This window comes from Rattus rattus, chromosome 13 (genome assembly GCF_011064425.1).
Source record: "Rattus rattus isolate New Zealand chromosome 13, Rrattus_CSIRO_v1, whole genome shotgun sequence".
NCBI lineage: Eukaryota > Metazoa > Chordata > Mammalia > Rodentia > Muridae > Rattus > Rattus rattus.
This window is the reverse complement of record NC_046166.1, coordinates 73,419,084-73,441,105: the sequence shown is the minus strand read 5'-3', so window position 1 is coordinate 73,441,105 and position 22,022 is coordinate 73,419,084. Positions and strand designations below refer to the sequence as shown.

Sequence of the window (22,022 nt, the reverse complement as noted above, 5' to 3'; positions counted from 1 at the left end):
AGAGTGGAGCATAGAGTGGTCTCCACCATGGCTGCTGTCACCAAACTTGGTTTCCATGATGTCCCCCTCTCAAACACATCTGGACACATCTGGATACCTTTCTTTGAGCAATCTTGTAATGAGAATGATCACCCAACACCCTCCCCTTTTTCCAAGACTGGGTTTCTCTGTGTAGCCCTGGCCACCCTGAAACTCTCCATGGTAGACCAGGCTGGCCTCAAACTCTGAGATCCATCCACCCCTGCCCACGGAGGGCTGGGATTAGAGGCATTAGCCACCATACCCAATTCCCATCCAACTTACTCCTAAGCCCATCTTCCTAAGGACATTGTCTCTTGATGTCCCAGAGGGAAGCAAGCACAATGGGACCTTTTCATCTTGATTTGAAAACCGGATGTTGTTGTTCATTTGTGACCGTGAGCTGTCGTCTTCATGGAAGCTGACATTTGCTGGCCATCGTTGGTTTGATGCTTTAACTATAGAGAGTGATGAGAAGGAGAGGAAGATGAGACCCAAAGGCTCTAACTATAGGGCTATGGAGACATCCAGAGTCCAGAGGACCAAGAATCTACTGGTTCGTCTTTAAGGAAACATTTGATGTTCCACACTTGAAGACCTTGATATTTAGTGTGCATCTGAGATTAATCACAATTTTCATTTTTTATTTTGTTAACATCTTAATGGCTGTGATTGTCAAATCACAGAAGATAATCAAAGAAGATTATCAAATAACTTCCTAAAGAAGAGTAATTCCAAATTCTGTAATTCTAAATGTGCATTGCCATGCTCCCCTCCCCTCTCCTCCCCTCCCCTCCCCTTTCCTCCCTTTCCCTCCCCTCTCCTCTCCTCTAGTCTGCCTAAGAGAGAAGACCTTCTCACCTGAAAGGTCACTCTATGTCCAGAGACAAATTATTGGGAGTGTTATTTGTTATTGGGGTGTCCTTCATCATTTTGTGAAGGCATTTTGTGAATGTAGGCAGAACTACAGCTAAGTGGTTCGAAACATCTTAGAACAAAGAAAACAATATGTAATTTCCTTTATCCTAGAGCTTGGAGTCCTCCTGGTGAGTTTTGCTTTAGACTTTCTTGGCACTGGTTTTATTTCAAAGGTGGTTATCGTAACATGACACATGAATGCTATTGTAGAGGGAATGTGTTTGTGTTGAAAATATATAGCTCTCAAATAGTCATATGAGGAAGTCAAGCAGGCATATTTGATAAAAGACACGGAGAAGGCGTTAACAGAACAGGAAGTCCCAAGCTAAGCCCCTCCCTCCTACCTCTCCTCATAGATAGGGTTACAGCAAGGATGTGAGTGGGAGGGTGTGTTAGGATCATGTGTGGGTGAGAGTGTGTGTGCTTTTGACACCCATGTGCCAGGCAATGACCCCACACTCATGTGCATATGGGAAGGACTAACCAAATTCAATGGGTTAATATGAGGGTAGGACAGGAGGCAGGGAGGGAGGGAGGGAGAGAATAAAGTCAGGAGGGATAGGTGTTGGGGGCAAAGAGAGAGTTGAAGAGAGGATGTAGCTTATGAAATTATATTTAGAAGAAAATAAAAGAATGTTTGTCTTAGGTGATTCTTCTGGTAACCAAGTTCCCCTAAGAAGGTTCTGCCTTTATCTACTCTTGCTACAGTTTCTTTTTATATAACAGGCACCCGTGTCTTCTCACAGACAGAGCATTTTGCCAGTAGGGGATGACTTGATATTAACCAATAAAAAACTTTATTCCTTTATCTCTGGATGGATACAACCTGTAGTAATATTAGATATTAACTGTGTAATATATAATCATGTATAAATATGTATTACATATACATTATATGTACACTAGATATATTACATATTTAATTGTATACTTATATATGACATATAAGTACATATAACATAATATGTAAATACAACATATATAATTCTTAATTTAGTTATATATAATTATATAATATACAGTTGTATAATAATACTATATGTGTGTGTATGGGGTTTATTTGAATAGCTTAGCAGCTGTGGTCCACATAATTCTACAATAGCTGGGTGTGAGCAGGAAGTCCAAGCATCTAGTAGTTATTCAGTCCACATGGATGGATCTTTCAGCTGATCCTCTGTATATGCTGAACCCCAGTGAAGGTTCCAATGCCAGTGAGGGAATGGATACGGTCACAAGGCAAGGACAACCAGGCAAAGAGCAAAAGCTTCCTTCTCCTATGTCCTTACATACTCTATAATATAAACCTATATAATAAGTATACAGGCTTCCAGCAGAAGGTGTAGCCCAGATCATGAAGGAGTATATAGCCTTTAAATTACATTCTCCAGCCCTGTGGGGAAAGTAGCATCTAGAATGTTCTCCTGACCCACCAGTCTTGAAACATAAAGGCTTTCAGCAAGGGGATAGCTTTAATATCCTGATGTGGCTCTGCACGGTGCTATATGTGAATTTATGAAGGAGGTGACAATATAGACTGTTCCTGCCGTAGGAGCGTAATTGTCACTTGTGAGTGATAGAGAAGACACTGAACCCTGAGCAGGAAGGTTAGAGCTCTGGGGACTGTGGCACCATTGTTTAGTGAGTTAAGCTAGAGATCAGTACTGATCCAGACGTGATTACTGAGGGTGCATGGAGCTGCTGTGCTGGGGGGCAGGGTGAAGTCTGTCAAGCGTTGGGGTTAACTACAGGGAAGTCCAAGCCTGAACCTACATCATCCCCTTAAAGGTAGCAGAATCTGCTGCGGCTACTGTCATGTGGCTCACATAATCTGCATCTGGGGAAGTAACTATTTAAAAAGCTGTGCTTGTCCCCTTTCCCTTCTGTTTGAGGGAAAGATAAAACAATGGCAGAACGTACTCTATGTTATGGTACTATCCCAGAAAGTCCCTACAGTATTGGGGTCCGTTGTCTACTTAACTGTTGTCAGTTGTTATCATTGGTTGACATGTTGACTGATTCCCCCTCCCACAACCCATCCCACCCCACCTACCCAGGAAACCCTCACGTATGTGGAAAGCACGATTGCCCCACAGTCACCGCGAGACTGAACTGGGAACTTTCTATTGACTGTGGTTTTCTGGATGCTCCCTCCACATCGAGAGAGTAAAGGGAGGATTAACTGTTCCAAGAATGTCTCCTTGGAGATACTCAGTTTCAATACTTTCCCAGACATACTTTACAATATTTCTGTGCCTTTGTGTGTGGTCTCATGATGAGAGATGTCAATGGGAAAATTACTACCTTTAATAAATAAAATATAAACGTGTAATTTTTTATCACCAGCTACCTCATCATGAGGCATAGTCTGCTGGGAATTATGAAATACTTTTCTTGGTTATCATTCTGGAGTATCCTTCAGTTTTGGATGGGAACATTCATATTCATTGGCTGATTATTTTCTTGAGACAGGATCTCATGTAGTTCAGGCTAGCCTCTCACTCCTTACTTACCCCAGGCTAGACTTGAAGTCCTGAATGCTCTGCGTCAGTTTTAAAGTACTGGAATTCTGTGTGTGCTACCACACCCTAATGTTTGTTGTTTATACTTAAGTTTTATCAACTAAGTGTTGACCCCACAACCTGTATGCACAAGGTAAATGTTCCATCACTAAACTGCAGCCTAGGTCTTTTTCTTTATTATTTCCTTTATTTTAAGGCAGAGTGTCATTAAGTTGTCCAGAGTCACTTCATACCAGCTATATAGTGCAACCCAAAATCCTCCTGCCGCTTCCTCTTAGTATCATTGGATGCAGGCATGTAAGGATGCCACCTTACCTGCATTTTTTTTGTCTATGTGTCTGTCTGCCTGTCAATCATCTATGTATATAATATCTATTATCTATCTATAGTCTATCATGTGTCATCTACCTATTATCTATTTCTTCTATCTATAGTCCATATATTGCTCTTTTATCATTAATCTGTCTGTCTGCCATCCATTTACCATCTATTTGTCTGTCTATCTGTCTACTTATCCATTTATCCATCTATCTATTTATCTACCTATCTATCCATTCATCTAGCTACATATCTATCTCTGTATCTATCATCTATCCATTCATCTGTCTGTCTATCTATCTATTTATATATCTATCATCTATTATCTTTATATCTATCTATACATCTCTGTATCTATATATCTGTGTATCTATCATCTATTTATCTATCCATTCATCCATCTATCTGTACATCTATCTATCATCCATCAATTTTCTTTTATCAATCCATCTGCCATCTATTACTTATCTATCATCTATTATCTATCTATGCATCTATCTATTTATCTATCATCTATCTATTATGTATCTATGTATCTACATATCTATGTATCTATGCATCTATCAATCTATCATCTATGTATCTATGTATCTTTGTACCTATCTATGTATCTATGTAAGTATGTATCTATCTATCTATTTATGTATCTATATATGTATCTATCTATGTATTTATATCTCTCTCTATGTATCTATATATCCATGTATCCATGATCCATGTATCTATCTATCTCTCTATCTATATATCTATGTATCTATATGTATCTATGTATCCATGCATCTATGTATGTATGTACGTATCTATCTATCTATCTATCTATCTATCTATCTATCTATCTATCTATCTATCTATCTATCTATCTATCTATCTATCTTTCAGTCTATCTTTCTACTTCCCTGCCTGTCTTCATCCCCCATCTCCTTTCACATCCCTTTCTGGTATCTTCATGCATGTGTAGGATGCACACAGTGCTTGTCCCCTCAGTTGCCCTGCTTTACACTTTACAATTTTATACTTCCTCTCATACGCAGGCAGTGTCTACAGAGAGAAGATGGCCTCATACATTTACAGCCACCTCTATTCTAGCTCATTCCCTTAAGTAATTCTGCACAGGGAAGTTTTCCTGTTACCCTTCCTAGTCATTTTGAGTTCCAGATTCTTGTTTTTAATTATGTTTTATTGTTATTTACTTACTTTGCATCCCGATCACAGCTTCCCCTCCCTCTCTCCTCCCAGTACACACCACATCCACCACACTTTCCTTCTCCTTGGAAAAGGGGAGGTCTCTCATGGATATCAACCAGCCTTGGCTATCAAGCTGTAGCAAGATTAGGTGCATCTTCTTCTAATGAGGCTAAGCAAGCTCCAGATTCTTATAGCTGCCATTTCTCTGGCTGTGACTTAAACCTTAACAGTTTATTTTAAATTTGGCCTGATTGATACAAACATGAAGCTTTTACCAAAAGATACCTCCTTGATAATGATCCCCTGTCGATAGACCAGACCCACCACCCTGAGGACACTGACACCAGATACAAAACTTCCTAACTGATTCCTCTCAAACCAGCCCCTTCCCTGCCCAACCCAGTCTATCCTCTCTGCCTGCTCGTCCCCTGCCCAGCCTTAACCTGACTTCTCTCTGCACCTAGACTTCCACCTTGTCTTAGCCAGGGTTTCTATTCCTGCACAAAACATCATGACCAAGAAGCAAGTTGGGGAGGAAAGGGTTTGTTCAGCTTACACTTCCACATTGCTGTTCATCACCAAAGGAAATGAGGATTGGAACTCACACAGGGCAGGAACTTGGAAGCAGGAGCTTATGCAGAGGCCATGGAGGGATGTCACTTACTGTATTGCTTCCCCTGCCTTGTTCAGTTTGCTTTTTTATAGAACCCAGGACTACCAGCCCAGGGAAGACACCACCACAATGGGTTGGGCTCTCTCCCTTGATCACTAATTGAGAAACTGCCTTACAGCTGGGTCTCATGGAGGCATCTCCTCAAGGGAGGCTCCTTTCTCTGTGATAACTCCAGTTTGTGTCAAGATGACACACAGAACCAGACAGTACACTCTTCCTTCAGTCACTTTATCACATGAACCCCTGACTGATGCCCCTCTTCTGCTTCTAGTCCCCAGGGGTTCTCTCCTCCTGCTGAACAGGAGTCCTAGCTCCCCCTCGTACCTCGGCAATCTTTGTTTTGCTCACCCTAGATTCTCATCTTGCTCACCTGTGTATCTCTTGTACACCATGTGTGAGTAATCTTGTGTTACTTCATACATGTTGCTGCAAGTTCCTGGGCGTGGGCATTATTTGCAAACTAGGTCCATTCTTACTTAGCTGTTGGCTTTCCTAAGGGCCTCGCTCCTCCACAGTATTCCCTCCTGATGCCTACCTGCTTCCTCCATGCTTAGTCATGCCAGAGGCTCTGCTTGCACACTGTGCTGTTGCCCGCTCTCCTCTTGTCTCTGCCTTGGGTACCTAACATGTCCCTGATGAGTTTCCTGAAGGACCTTTGTCCTGTCATGTCCTCAGCCTTTTGGTATGCCTGCAACATTCAATAGTCGGTGCCTTGGTGTTTGTAAAGCAAAGGGAATCAATCAGCAACCTTAAAATTAAATGCTACTGGCAAGCAGGGATAATACATTAGTATACATTAAGCATCTTTCATGCAAATGTGACTTGCAATGTCTTTTCGGCACCTGCTAGCTTCCTGTGTGAAGTTCATAGCATGCTGATGACCGTCTCCCCTCACAAGGAAGGGTTCAGATAAGGTGAGTCCTGTGTCTGCAGTGTGATATTCTGGTACTAGAATAACTGTCTGCTTTCCTGAAACATCATGTGCTCCTGAATAGCTTTGTAAACACCTGGGGACACACCGTCCAGGTGATTTCCACTATGACAGAGATCAGGTATCGATGAGGTAACCTTTTACCACCAGCATTTGACTCCAAGCCAAGCCATAATACCACATATTTATCCTAACAGGTACGTGAGCCAAGGCATGCGGGAAGATGTGTCCACAGCAGAGCGTTCTCTGAACAAGGAGAGACTTGCAGATCTGAAACATGCTCTGAATGTAATTGGCTTCAGCGCCTTGGTGAGTCCCCTTATCAGGGCTTCACATAGAAAACCAGCCTCCACCAGTCTATACAGTCATTTGTCCCAAACCACTTCCTGAACCTCAGAGTAGCCCATGGGTTGTTGCCAGCTCTGACAATGTTTCAACAGAGAACATTTTCCATATGGCCTCCTGGTGCTGACTGTCCAGTGTGGGCAGGAGACAAATGAACAGAATAAAAGGGTGTAGATATGGAGAAGGCAGAGAGTCTAGATATGTAACAAGGCATTGATGTTATCTCTCTCTCTCTCTCTCTTTTTTTTTTTTTTTTTGCTTATTTATTTCTTCTTGGTTTCCTTTTTTTCTTTCTTTTTTGTTTCTTTGTTTCTTTTTTGTTTCATTCTTTCTCTTAGTTTCCTTTTTTGTTTCTTTCTTTCTTTCTTGTTTTCCTTTTTTGTTTCTTTCTTTCTTTGTTTCTATTTCTTTCTTTGTTTCTTTAATATGCACGGGTGTTGTGCTTGCAAGAGTGCCCGTGGATGACAGAAGAGGGTATGGGGTTCCTTGGAACTAGAGTTACACACGGTTTATAAGCTACCTCGTGGATACTGGGATTCAAACCCAGGTCCTCTCCAAGAGCACCCACACTCCAAAACACTGAACCAGCTTTCCAGACCCACCATTTTCAATAGAAATAGAAAAATCCTCCTTTCACATATATATCTAGAACAGACAAAATAATTATGTTGTACAAACCACGAGGCAACTGGCCAGTCTGAAGAAACTGTACTGTTAAAATGATCACCCTCCAAACTATTACTTTATGTAAGTATCTTGTCTATGGGAAATTCTAGCCCACTGCTGTGCCAGAGCAATTTCTAAGATACCAGAGAGGCCTATGGTTAAGCCAGGCTGTCTAGGATTGTTAACCTTCTCTGGATGTTGTGCACTTAACATCTGACAAAGAAGGCTAAGAAAGTAACCTTTTATATCTTAAAATATTAATTCAAATTTAAATAGCCACATGGTTAGAGGTTACTGCTCTGCACAGATCTGCTCCTGAGAATTAGACATGAGTGGTTAAGTCCCCGAGGATGTTCTTAGATGTCATTTCTGTTTTCCTGATGTGTTATCTTCACTCCCTCAATATGGAACTATTTTAGATTATGGCCAAGTCCTCAGGAACAATTAGCAAGAGGTCACTGGTGATCCTGGCATGCCCACAGCTCTTGATAGCAGATGTAATCTGAAGTACGAGGTCCTTTTCTTTTCTTAGAAGGGTGTGTGTCACAATTGCCCGCTGTCTTGGGCAACAGGAGCATGAGGGGCTAGAGGAAATACATAGGACAAACAAAACGGTTCACCCTAAGTGGATTCACTGAGACACTTTGTTCAACGGGGCCCCACACCTTTTAAAGCATGGGGTTCCACTGTAAGAATCCGTCTGATGATGTCTTGTTCTTTTGGACCTGATTTTTCAATTTCTATATGTCTGTCTTTTTCTGGCCCCGACCACCGGCATGCTCTGTATAAGCCTCTGTGATGTCGCTTTTCTTATCCTCACGCCCTAACCTGGAGTTTCTAGATCCTGTAGGGAACAGGAAGGCAGACAGGAGCAGGATATTATTTTACCAAAATATCATTCACTTGGAAACATCTTTGAAGTTCCACAATTGATCCTCAAAGGCAGGACAAGCAAAAACACGCCTGCTGACTGGCATAGCCGATCAAGACAGCAGTGCATTTACACAAACGGCCAATGTCCATCCCTTCATCACAAGCCTTTAAAGCCATGGGAGGAACAAAAATTATTCCACTTTGGAGTGGTGGCCTTAGTCCATGACAATTCAAAGAACAGTATTTCAAGGTCTTCAGAGCAAAATCTGCAAGGGCTTGTGGTTCTTAGACCAAAACCATGAGCAAGGGCTCATGGTTCTTTGAGACTCTCCGCAGAGGACCCTCCATCTCTGCACCCTGTCCATAGCAGCAGGCAAGCTGACAAGGCAGGAAAACACCACTGCACCCCTGTAGACAGAGGCAGGGCCCCAGGTCTCTTTCCACAGGGAGTTTTCCTCTGATTCAGCTTCACCGAGCGTGGGTTGTACTTAACTTTCAAAGCTGTCTCCCTCACTGAATCATAACCCCCCCCCCCCGAGGGCAGCACAGGACCTCCTTGCCTGTGCAGAGGTGACCACCTTGCAGATTCCAGTGGGGAGTGCGGCCAACTGCTATTACAGACCGTTATACGTAGGAATTACTTGAGCTCAGGGTCTTCAGGTGCTCACTTTAAAGATGACAAAGTGACAGTTCCCATCTTCAGGTCCTACTCCTCCCTCAGTTCCAGGCATCTAGACCCATGTGCAAGAACAGATTGGGACAGCAGGGTGTTTTCTGTCAGAGCTCGGACTACAATCACTAATAATTTTTTGGAATAATGACTTTTCGGAACACACTGATTCATACATATCAGAGCAGCAATTTAGGGCAACTCGCATGGACGGAGTTGAGATGTGATTCTGAGCAGTTTTGCCAACCTCCCACCGTGGGTCTAAAGAGTGGCAAACCCACCCCCAAGAGTGCTCCCGGCTGCTTGGAGCTGCCACCTCTGAATTATTTTGTCCGTTCTCCTTAAACACGTAGGAGGTGGAGAACCTGTTCGCTATCCTGTCGGCGATCTTACACATCGGAGACATCCAGTTCACCGCACTGACGGAAGCTGATTCGGCCTTTGTCTCTGACCTCCAGCTTCTGGAACAAGGTCAGTGGAGCACCACCCTGATGGGAAACGTCGTAGGGCTGCAGTTTCACAGAGCTGTCACTAGATGGAGACACAGCACAAAGTCAGGCCAGCTGCAACAAACACTGGCTGGGTGTGAGGTCCTGGGGGGAGGGGAGAACCTCTTTCTTTTCTCCAAAGGGGGTTGTCTCACAAATGTGCTCTCCTGGTCCTGTTCTGCACAGCACACTGACAGCACAGGGGTGTCAGCATATACTTCAGCTCATGAGACATGATCTGAATATTCTGTGCCCCTCCCCTCCCCACAGTATTTGGAGAGGAGTCATTGGCTAAACATTATATTCATTATATTTAAATATACCGCGTTCGAAAGCTCTCTCTTCTTCGATATTGCCTTCATAGTCACACCTAGCTTTTAAAAATATCCTCAAACCACCTCATGTTTTCAATACATAGCCTATTTTCACCTGTTTCAAAGTTATTTTAACTTGGGGGAAATAAAAAAGAAAACAAAAAACAAGCCTGCACTATCTCTGAAGGGGGTGAAGGGGGAAATGTGTCCTTACGGAATCCAGACAGACAGGAGATCCCACCAGCGTCTGGAGTACTAAGGCGTTTCTCTAGACGAGTTTAACGCAGAGAGCAGAAGTTGCCTTCTCCTTTTTGATGCGTCCACATGACGTGTGTACACAAATGAACACACAGGGCAGCGTTCCTCGCGTCGAAACCCACAGTGCTTTCACATTTACGGCCTGTTTTACTTTCAGTGGCAGACATGTTGCAAGTGTCGACAGATGAGCTGGCATCCGCCCTAACAACTGATATTCAGTATTTTAAAGGTAAATCCTTGTGCAATCTGACTTTTACCTTTGTACAGTCCCTGGGCTTCTTTCAAGTAGGGAAATTAAACGCAGCCTTGCCTGTCTCCACACGGGGAAACTGTTTGCATGGATTGACTGCCAGAGGAAGGCTCTGGGCCTGTTTGGTCCCTGCGACTGTATGGGAACTCTGCCACGCTCCCTGGAGAGCGTTCTGAGTAACCAGCCCCCTTCCCAATCAACCTGTCAGTTCAGAAAAACAAAGCCATCAATCTAAGACGATGTATTCTCATAAAACATGGACCTTTGTAGGGGTGGGGCAGCCTTCTCTCTGGCTTTCCTGCTCAGAATGGGGGCTGTCCTTTATTTGGTGTTTATGAGGGGGTGGCATGGAGCCCAGTGCTCCGAATGTTGTCATTTTTGATCTCAAGAATAGTCAGGAGGTGGGCGTAACTGTTACTCTCCTCAGGGAGGAAAGTCGTCAGCTAAAAGGGGTTAATCCCCATAGATGCCAAGCCACTGGTAAAGAGGCTGTCTACCTTCACAGGGCAGCTTCCAGCTTGCTCTGTACACCTACTCCCTGCGCCACCGGTGCATGGCCATGGTCAGTACAACGGAGACTGGCTCTCCTGTGTGTGCTTTAGTTATTCACTGAAAATTCAGGATCGATGCCCTTCTTCCTCTTCATAGATGTGAGGGCTAGCCACCCCCAGCATTCTGCACTGAACTTACCAACTGTCTCATGGTTCTGGCTTACAGGGATTTGGGTGCTTGGCTAATGACCCTGATTGCTTAGAATGCCCCTTCCACACTAGTCAACATACTGAGTCTTCCCATGATCCTCCCAGCTGTCCACCAGGTTCTGCTGGCTCCCTTACTCCTTCCCTTCTCAACCAAGTAGGTCGGATCTCTCTGGTCCCTCAAAGGGCTTCCTTCCTCACTGCCCTCTATTTCCTGTCCAGCATCACAACAGCAACCTCTCTTGGCATTTTCATCTGGACTTGGCTCATTTTCCCCTCTTTCCGTGGGAATGAAATGGAGATGTGCTTCTCACCTGTGGGCAGCAGTCTTTCAAAGACATCAATTTTCTTAGAGAAAGCTCCTCCCCATAGAACAGACTTCCAAGCCCCCTTTCACGGCCATTCTTAGTTAGCCAACGTCCCGATCCACACCTCTGCTCCCAGCTACATCAAGCACCTGATGTTCTCAAGCTGCAGGACCCTCTGTTGTGTCTTTTGAAGACGTGTTGTCTTAGTCAGGGTTCTATTGCAGTAACAAAATACCGTGACAAAAGCAAGTTGGGGTGGAAATGGTTTATTCAGCTTATACTTCCAGATCACAACCCATCATTGAAGGAAGTCAGGACAGGAACTCAAATGGGTCAGGAACCTGGAGCAGGAGCTGATGCAGAGGCCGTGGAGAGCTACTGCTCACTGGTTTGCTCTCATGGCTTGCTCAGCCTGCTTTCTTAGCCACAACCCCAGGGATAGCACCACCAACCATGGGCAGGGCCCTCCCCCGTTGATCAGTAATAGACAAAATGCCTTACAGCAGCTGGACCTCATGGAGGCATTTCCTCAACTGAGGCTTCTTTTCTCCAATGACTCGAGCTTGTGTCAAGTTGATACGCAAAACCAATAAGTGCACATGTTAAATCTGCTGGTCACTTACCGTCCGGTTCCCTCAGCTCATGCCACCCTCCCTCCTCTCACCGTGTTGCCCATTCTTCAGAGCTCCTCAGCCACGTGAACCCGGAACTTTGGTGGTAGCATCTCCTGGAAGGCTGCATTTGCCCCTGCCTTCATGGGTTGTACCACAGCACGGTCTTGACCTTGCTCTTTCAAGGTTGTGAAGTTCTATCTTGTCTCAGTGGTGGCTCCTCTCTCTTTCCTATCCCTCCAGCCATCTGGGGGACTCTCCCATCCCTGCCACTTGCTCAAGCCTGAGACTTAGGGACACACGCTGCTGGCCAAGGCCACGGATGAGGATCCGTGACCCAGCGTTCATACACTGTCTCCTCCAGCAGTACGGCAGTGGATCCACCTGTGCCCCAGGCCGCTCCAACTCTCCATCCTGGTTCCCTTCACTGACCTTTCATTCTGGAGTTTCTCTTCTCTCAGGATCCCTGTCACTGCATTTGAGAATGATGGGGCCTTCCTCCTTAAGTAACCACTCTCACCCCCTAGACCCACAGGCACATTCTGATTGATTTAGCCATTACTTTCCAGACAGGCAAGTGTTCAAATGCCCTGGGCCAGTTCAGCTGTCATCAGAAAGCTCACTCACAGGACCCTGAGGTAGCTCTTTAACTGAGAGGAAACGGCTCAGTTGTGGAGAGGCACAGTGGTGTGCACAGAAGTCCTAGTAAGAAGTCAAGGCACCAGACACTCCAGATGTTGACAACTGACAGGCACCGCCTTTCAGCGCCATTTTAAACAGTTTTTGGATGTGTGCGGATGTGAGAGCAAATGGGACATAGACAGTTGTGTTGGCTTCTAATGAGGGGGCTGTTGTCCTCACGCCTCCTCTCCCTTCCGCTGTTCCAGGAGACGTGATAATACGTCGACACACCACCCAGATCGCTGCATTTTACCGCGACCTCCTGGCCAAGTCGCTGTACAGCCGATTGTTTGGTTTTCTGATAAACACTGTGAATTGCTGCCTCCAGAATCAAGATGAATATAAAAGGTAGGAACGGCAGATGCTTGCACCTATGTTACCGTACCACACATAACTCAGGGCGTCTGGACAGTGAGCCCTCAGTAACCCCGTCACACACCACCCAGTCGCTGTTGCAATGTCACCCGTTCAGTCACACACAACTCAGGACTACAGGTGCTGGCCCCTGGGTTATCCAGCTGCATGCAATTCCGGTGCTGTGGATGGTGGTCCAAGTGTTACTCTGCTACACACACCAAATCCTCACCCTGGAGAGATGCTTTACATTGTAGCATAGCCCGGGGTTAGGCTTCATTCATACTTCATTTTTAGCAAGTTAACCTCACTGGAAGGCATTAGTAATTATGCTTTAGAACTATAAGCCCCACCCCGCCTTCCCACCCACCAGCACTGATGGATGAATCAAACTGCCTCTCATGCATAGATATGCAAATGTGTTCTCTCTGGAATGAAGGTATAGATGTGGCCTTTTGTGCATGAGAAGAATAGAAATTTCATGACTCTAGGAACAAGACAGTCTAAGAATATCTAAAGCTCAGGGGTTGGTGAAAGCCCACGTGCCTCTTTCAGAACCAGTTTGATGATGTGCATAATTTCCGCCTTGAGATTCCTTACCTACTTCATGGGTTATTTGACAACGGGTCTCCGTGGTAATCCTCTTGGCTCATAGCCTTAATCATCTCTAAGCAGTAGCTTTTCAGGACTATTTGATCATCTAAAAGTTATAGATTCCCATGGCGTTTTGTCAATGAGAACCGCCGATATTATTCCTGCTACTGGTAATGACCTTGAACAGACATCTGAAAGGAAGATCACGCTCAGAAGTCTTTGCAGGCAATGCTTGACTTCCAATGAAACTCTGAGCAGTTTTCTGTTGTCCTAGAATTCTTTACCAAATCCATGGATTAAGCCATTTCTTGGAAAATCTTAAAATGAACATCAATTAATGGGGAAGTTCTGAGATGAGTATAGGAATTTCAGGCTTTGAACTAAGGGATATTAGAGTTCTTTAAATGTACTGTGCAAAAATCTCTGTACTCAACAGTGCATGTGGCTCATGTGCTTTAGCAGAAACTCTCTCTCTCTCTCTTTCTCCTCTCTCTCTCTCTCTCTCTCTCTCTCTCTCTCTCTCTCTCTCTCTCTCTCTCTCTCTCCTTTCTGGTGTGATGAGGTCTTTATGGGCCCTAGCTCTTGCTTTTCTGTTGTGATGAGGGCTTCAGCTTCTCTCTCTCTCTCTCTCTCTCTCTCTCTCTCTCTCTCTCTCTCTCTCTCCTCTCTCTCCTCTCCCCTCTTCCCTTTCCTGCTCCCCCTCTCTGGTGTGATGAGGGCCTCAGCCTGGCTCACACTCCATCTCTCTGTCTCTCTCTTTGTCCCTCTCTGTCTCTCTCTGTCTCTGTCTCTGTCTCTTTTTCTCTCTTCCTCTCTCCCCCTCTGTCCCTCTGCCTCCCCCCCCCACGTCTCTGGCGTGATGAGGGCCTCAGCCTGGCTCTCACACACACTCTCTCTGTCTCTCTCTGTCCTCTCTCTGTCTCTCTCTCTTTGTCTCTCTATGTGTCTCTCTGTTTCTCTGTCTCTCTCCCTCTGTCTCTCTCTGTCTCTCTCTCTCTTTCTCTGTCTCTCTCTCTGTTTCTCTCTTTGTCTCTCTATGTGTCTCTCTGTTTCTCTGTCTCTCTCTGTCTCTGTCTCTCTCTCTCCCTCTCTCCCTCTGCTACCCGCCCCCAGGTGTAATGAGGGCCTCAGTCTGGTGTTCATTCTCTCTCTCTCTCTCTCTCTCTCTCTCTCTCTCTCTCTCTCTCTCTCTCTCTCTCGTGATCAGGGCCCCCGTCTCCTGCATTTCTGGTGACTAGTTGATCTATGGCCCTCCATCTTCCCAGCCCTTACCCTCGCTGTGGTGCAATACCTAAGAGAAGGAGCTTAAGTTACGAAGGGTTTACTTTTGTTTCTGGGTTGGAAGAGATACAGCCTGACATGCTGAGGGTGGGAGCAGCTTAGCCCAGCGAGTCAGTGAGCCACAAAGCAGAGGAAGAGGAATACCAGGGTCAAGCTGGTTTTCTCCCTTTTACTTTTAATTTGGACCAGGATTCTAGTCTCACCAACTTCCCACCAAAGATGTGCCACGGTAATGTCCCTATGCAGTTCTTACCACAGTCAAGTTGACAATAGAGAGGAGATGTCAGTTTGTAACTGACAATTATTCACAGCTGATGCCTGTGGGCCAATCTTACCAAATTAACCTTGTAGAAAAATAGTAGCGACCTTGCTCACATGGATCTTGATCAATTAATGTTTAATTAGTGCATAAACCTGGAGACTTCTAGAAAATTTCCACTTGACATTTGAATCCTGCAGAGTTCTTGAGTTTTTATGATTGGAAATACTTGGATATGTTAAAGAGAGGAAGCGTGGCTTCCATTGCAGTGGACGTCTTGCCTGGTGTATCAGAATGGAAAGATGGGAGGAAGGCAGCTTTGGCCTTTGAATTTCTTTGTAAGGGACTATCTGAGGAAAGTATTCGTGGAGAATGGGAAAAGAATCATGATTTATAAGTATATGCTCCACCTCTAAGAGACATCAGCATCTCCTTGGAATCATTAATTTTTTTCCCAAGAGCCATCGAAGTTGGGTTTAAATCCTCTAGCAATGCAAGGGAAACTTGTATCTGTAGTATTTCAAACTCTTAGAAATTCTCGGAACATTCGTATGCTAAAGGTCTGCTTCTTAATTAGAAACGTTGGGGGTGCTTTCATAACCTTACAAATACCTTTCGGTATTTACCAGTTCCCATTTATTCTAAAGTATTATAGTTGTGTGGAAGATGATAACTTTGCAGCTCTGAGAACCGAGAGGGTAAAGTTAGCAAGCACACTGAAAGGCTGGGATGTTGCCACATTCTGTTTTGTTGTGAGCATTTCAAGCGGGAGTGGATGCTGGCCATCGGTACATTGAGGGACCATGGAATGAGCAAGCAGAGTCGAGGCGGATCTGATATCTTCTCTGGGAATGAACCCCCTCATTTCAGAAAGTAAAATGGGCCTAATAAGAAAACACAGTTGTACGTTCCCTCCTTAATTCTGTGAAGACTTATTTCTATGAGGAAGCCTCATGGTGTCAGGCAGGGGACGGTTCACGATGAGTTAATTAAGAGAAACAGAATGTCCCCATGTTTTCCTGGACAAGCCAGTCTGGAAGATTAATGTGAGCTCTTCCTGGACTCCTGTCTGCTGTGACCTTGACATCTGTGTGGCTTCCTCAGGACACTTAGGCTGTGGTTGAGGCAGGTTGGACACGAAGCACACTGGAGTTGTTTATCAGGCTTACGCCAAGGTGACCCGATGCACCGAGAAAGAGAAAGCCAATAACAGAAGCAATAAGAACAGGGGACCATCTAACAACCATGCTTTGTGTGTCCTTAGATCTTTATTATTCTCAAAATGTGTGCCCACATGTGACTTTGGGGGTAAAAATCCTGTTAAACAGCTGAAAGCTAAAATAACGTATTATATTGTTAAAGGGACAATAACTGAGGTGAAACAAGAGCCTCCCTTCAGTCCTCCCTCCAAGTCTTTCTCTTACACACACACACACACACACACACACACACACACACACACACACACACACACAGTTTTAAACCACAGCTTTCAGATGTTAATCCTTTCAGGTGACATAGCTTTTTCTAAGCTATAATTTCTTGGCCGGGAGAGGAGTAGATGATGATGTCACTATTGAAAGCTAGCGGAACCCACAGCAGTGTGAGCACAGGCTGCTTTCGAGACCACCCCTTGTTCCCCCAGGCTCCTATAAGAGAGTCAGACCCTACCTGTGGACCCCTGTCTCATCTTCTGTCACCCTCACCTCTGGTTCACTGCTGATGGCACCCTGCTTCTAGGGATACGGTTGTCTTTGAGATGGGCCATGCAGTAAGGCAAAAGGAGTCAGAATAGCAAGTTATGTGTTAGAGCTCACAGGGTCTGGCTTACCCACCAGGTCCCTGGCTCCTGACACAAGCGGAGCCCATGCTGTCCTGAGAGAGCAGCAGTGGCTAGCACCTGCTCTCACAGAGCCTGGTAAAGAACAGCTGTGGGCAGTTACAGCCTGTTTCTTAGCCAAATTCTGTTCCTATCAAATACCAGAATATCAGATTATTTATTTGTTCGCCCTCATCCCCTCCCAGTGTCCAGTGGGAAAGAGCAGTGCTGCAGCGCCTGAGAGACAGGTGTGTGGTGGACTGTCTGTTAGTGGAAGGCGGCTGGGGACTCCATAACACCCTCAGAAGACACACGGAGTGTCACGTACAGTCCTTAGATCCAGAAGATAAAGTTCCAGCTGATACAGATGACATAGACCTGGAGCTCCTATTTAGAGGGATCCGACCTTTATTTTTCTGTTTTGAAAGCATTCAGACAAACCCAGATGACCACTGGAGGTATAGAAAATACCCTCACGGTTCATTTGTATCTCAGCTACTTTTCTATAGCTCTGATGGACACCGTCACCAGGACAACTTATAAAAGAAATAGTTTATCCTGATTTACAGTTCCAGAGGGTGAACCCACAGCCAGTATGGTAGCCAGGATCAGGCAGGCAGCATGGAGCCATCGATGAGAGCTCAGCTTTTGAGACACAATCAGGAATCAGAGAGAGCCAACTGGGAGTGGTATCGTTCTTTGAAGCCTCAAAGTTCAACCCAGTGGCTCGCCTTCTCCAACAAGGCCACACCTCCTAATACTTCCCAAACAGTTCTACCAACTGGAGACCCAGTATTCAAACATACGAGACTACAGGCCTACAATTTGATCTTAGGGAGGCAATTCCCTCCTCAACTGAGCCAAGGGGACAAGGTGTCAAGGTGGCATAAAGCTGAGACCCTGAATAGGGCGTCCCACAGCACTGGTGCCTATTCATGGTGTATGCTCCACAGAGACAGGCATGGGTGCCTCTCTGTCCCCCAGGAATGGTGAGAAGGGAGGACAGAGAGGAAGGGCTCAAGGCTTGCTGTGTCAAATGACCAGGGCTTTCTCCAGGAGGCCTGAGGTCCCCACCCCATCTTCTCACTCCTCTCATGTGCTGAGGTTGGTTGCTGGAGAGAGAAGAAGCCTGGTGGATGGACATTTGTGGCATTTCTCAAGCTATGCAGTCTCCGCTCTACTGCCCACTTATACGTGTTAGAAGATATGTCTGCTTGACCACGTCTATTGTAGAGAGACACCGTGGCCAAGGCAACTTATAAGAGAAGGCATCTAAGTGGGAGGTTGCTAGTAGTTTCGGAAGGTGAGTCTGTGATCACCACGGCGAGGGAGCTTGGTGGTGTACAGGCAGTGGAGCGGTGGCTGAGAGTTTATATCAGAGAGAGGGAAGAGGGAGAGAGAAGAGAGGGGGAGAGAGAGAAGGGGAGAGGGAGAGGGAGGGAGAGAAAGAGAGCCTGGCATGGACTTTTAAAACCTGAAAACCCACCTCCAACAATACATCGCCAACAAGGCCATACCTACTCCAACAAGGGTACACTTCCTGATATTTCCTGAACAATTCCACTGAGAACCACCCTTGAGCCTATGGGGCTCTCCTCGTTCAAACCACCACTCCACGTGATGACTCAATCAATCGTTCCATCTCTCAATCTCATTTATACTTGTTATAGTCCAGGGAAGGACACACTGTCTAACCGTGGCTAGTGAATACAAAGTCAGGAAACCATAATTTGTAGAGAGCCGATGTGTCTAAGAATGAGGCGGGAATCGTTACTTTACAATGCACTCTGACCTCTCCCCTTATACTACCTTATAGAGTTGGCAATGAAGATTTAAACTCTGAGAGTCCCGACCTATAAAGTTGCCCTCAGGAAAGAGTGAGGCAGGTGAAAGATTGCAGGAGAGTACAAAAGTAAAAATCTAGACATAAGCACGGGCTTTAAAAAGACAGTCTATACATTCTTTGTTAATCCTTTCGAAAGCACTTAATTCTTAATAAGTGGATTTATGTTATTAATTTTTAAATGCCTCATAAAAATAATAAAACGCCGGCTGTGCATTTGCTGGGAGATGGGGGTAGTCTTCTCAGCATTTCTTTCTCCATTTAATGAGAAATATCGTTACTAAAATTAATAGCTTTTGGTATGCCTCCCTTCTCAACTGCCATCTTCTATCCTTTGGTAGGAAAGTCCGAATGGTCCAAACAAGGCACAAAGTAATGTGGAAGGCAGGTGTTCACCCGCAGCCACAAGTTAGCCTGACTAACACTTGGCGTCCATTTTTAATGAGACTGAAGGGACTGACACCTAGAGCTAAAAGCATGGGTCCTTTTCGTTTCCTAATGCAGACCTGGCTCAGGCCTTCCCAGCATCCCTTGGGCTCTCCAGCTGTCCTCTTTTTCACGACATCTGCATAAGATAAACACATTGAAAAGAAACACAGAAGCGCAAGCCTGGAGTGTGTTTTCTGCTCCCCATTTTTAAACTCCCTGTTGGCTTTGAGACTTAACCAGTAAGAGTCTCACTGCTTTGGCTTGCTGAACCATTCCCGTGGATGCGAAACCTCACCTGCAGATGACTGCTAAGTCTCTGTCCACACTTCTCTCCGTTGCCAGCTGCAACCTTGTGTGCAGCTTCGGAACGCGCTCCGGATTGCCCTGGGCTGGGCTTTCATGGCAGAGCTGCAGTCAGGGCATGAGTCTGCATTTCTCTGACTGAGCAGCAACCCCTCAAGCAAGTGTGCGGGGACAGCTGCACACTGCAGCCCAGAGATCGTCGCAGATGTACGGCATGTTTTAGTCTTATTTCAGACTCACCGTAGATGGTCCCCTCTTATTACGAGGGCATTTTACATTTTCCCTAAAACTGAGATTTTCCCAGCACATCGTAAGTCTGATTGTGTATTGAGGGACTGGAACGATTTCATATTCAATTCGAGTACTCAAGGATCCCTGCTTTATCTATTCATGCTGTCACCCCGGCCTTCAATCTGACTGAAATCACATCAACGACACATTTTAACCAGTTGGCTCCTTTTAGTGGTTTCTGGGTTTCCCCCTTGTCTTGGTGATCTTTATCCTTCTATATTAATTTTGATTTTCATGAGACGTCCTTTTAGGATCCCGCCCAGAGGGCATCCACAGATGACTGTGCAGGAGCTTGTCCCTCCTAGGCAAGCTTCGGCACTGCAGCATTTTACTCTTTCACACAGTCAGCGATGCCCGCTGCTTCCTCCTCAGCTCGCTGAGTGTCCTTCGCTCCCCGGTTTTCTTTTTTCTGGACGTTTCGCTTCAGTTGGTGTAAACCACCACAGACTCTGTTCTGCTGTGTTTCAGTTTACTGAGACTCCAAACGGAGAACTTCCTGGGTTGGTCTTCTCTCCAGAAATTCTCAATTCTATCTAGGCTTTTCTTACCAGGTCTGATAAGTTTTTCTGCTGCTTCACCGTGCAGAGACAGTTGGAAGTGTGTGATGGTGCACCTTTCTTATCTCGTTTCCAATATGCTGGCAGTCTGGCTAGGACTCGCCCTTATGCGGCCTGTTTACTTGAAGTTCCCTCAATTACCTTTTCTGAGGAGCTCTTACGTTTCAGGTAAACTTTCTGAATTCCATTGGAATGATGAAAGCCACCTCATTCCTTGATCCGATGTGTGTATTTTTAGTTAATATTTAATTTTTAATATGAGACTTTGTTTTTGGTTTGTTTTGTTTTTAAGACAGGATCCCGAGCCCTAGCTGGCCTGAAATCGATAAGTGATTGGGGCTGGCTTCAAATTCATGGAGATCCACCTGCCTCTGCACCACTGCTAGGCTTAAGGCATCTGCAACCACACTCAGCTTTTCTTTTAAGACTAGGACATAGGAGTTCTATGTCCTAATTTATTATTATGTCTGTATTTACATCAATTCCAACTCTTCTCTCACAACTCCTGCTGTTCCCCTGCTCTCTCTGTCAAATTTACAACTTCTCCTTTAATTACTGTTACACACACACAGGCATGCATAAGTGCACAGACATAATTCACTAAATCCATTTTTTACTGTAAATTTTGTATTGTTCAATAGGTGTTTGTATGCTTGGGTATATGTGCACCATATATATGCATGTGCACCACATGTGCACCACACATATGTATGTGCACCACACATATGTATATGTGTACCACATGTGTGTGTGTGTACACTCCCTGTATGTATACCACATGTGTGTATGTGTACCACATGTATGTATGTGTGTCACATTAGTGCCTGATGGCCATAGTCTGCAAAGAAGTCACCAGACCCCATGGAGCTATGGTCACAATTGCTTGTGAGCCCATGTAGATGCTTGGAATCAAAGCCAGTCCTCCACAATAGCAGACAGTGCTCGGTTCTCTCTTTAGCTGTTTTGCTTCTTAATGCTGACTCATTCTCCCAGTAAGGGCTTGGCCCCTGTTTGGTTTAGCTTGTTTTCATGAGTGAGATGGGAGTCTGGTCCCTACTCCTGGTAGATCTCTTGGCTGTCCAACTCATACTAACCAGTATGAGAGGCAGTCTGTGTCTCTCTCCTCTCTACAATGTTCCTCATGCCATCCAGTAGTTAGGGAACAGATTGATTGCGACCACGTAATTCGGTTTATTTTTTGAGTCATGTATGCTTACCCCAAGACTACCTGTTTTTAAGTCCTTACCCTTACCCGGTGTCATTTGCAGGTGTGCCCTTATGGTCTTTGGTAAATCTGTAACTGTGGTGGGGATTTGCAGCTCTCACAGTCCTCATGTTTGGTCTGGCTCAAAACTAGCCTCTGAGAACTGTTTCGTAAAATTCTTGTTGGTGGTGGTGTCTGGTTGTCACGTCTCAAGTTCTCTTTGCTGTTTTTCAGTTTATTGTGTTCTTATTTTTTGCTCTTTTTGAGAATTGTCCTTTCATTCTCCGAGCTTACAGATCGAACGTTTGTCATTTTTAGATGACTTCCTTTTCTCTGGGCCTATAAACTACCCTGTAAGTACCTC

At 45.1% G+C, this 22,022-nt stretch overlaps 1 protein-coding gene across 1 annotated transcript in view; it reads left to right on the top strand.

The window, feature by feature from the left end:
• The window catches only part of Myo16 (myosin XVI), a 382,886-nt gene that overhangs the window by 169,343 nt on the left and 191,521 nt on the right, over nt 1–22,022 (top strand). The window contains 4 exon segments of the mRNA XM_032918632.1: nt 6,760–6,871; nt 9,470–9,587; nt 10,334–10,405; nt 12,931–13,072. Of these exon segments, the coding sequence (XP_032774523.1) occupies nt 6,760–6,871; nt 9,470–9,587; nt 10,334–10,405; nt 12,931–13,072 (444 nt within the window).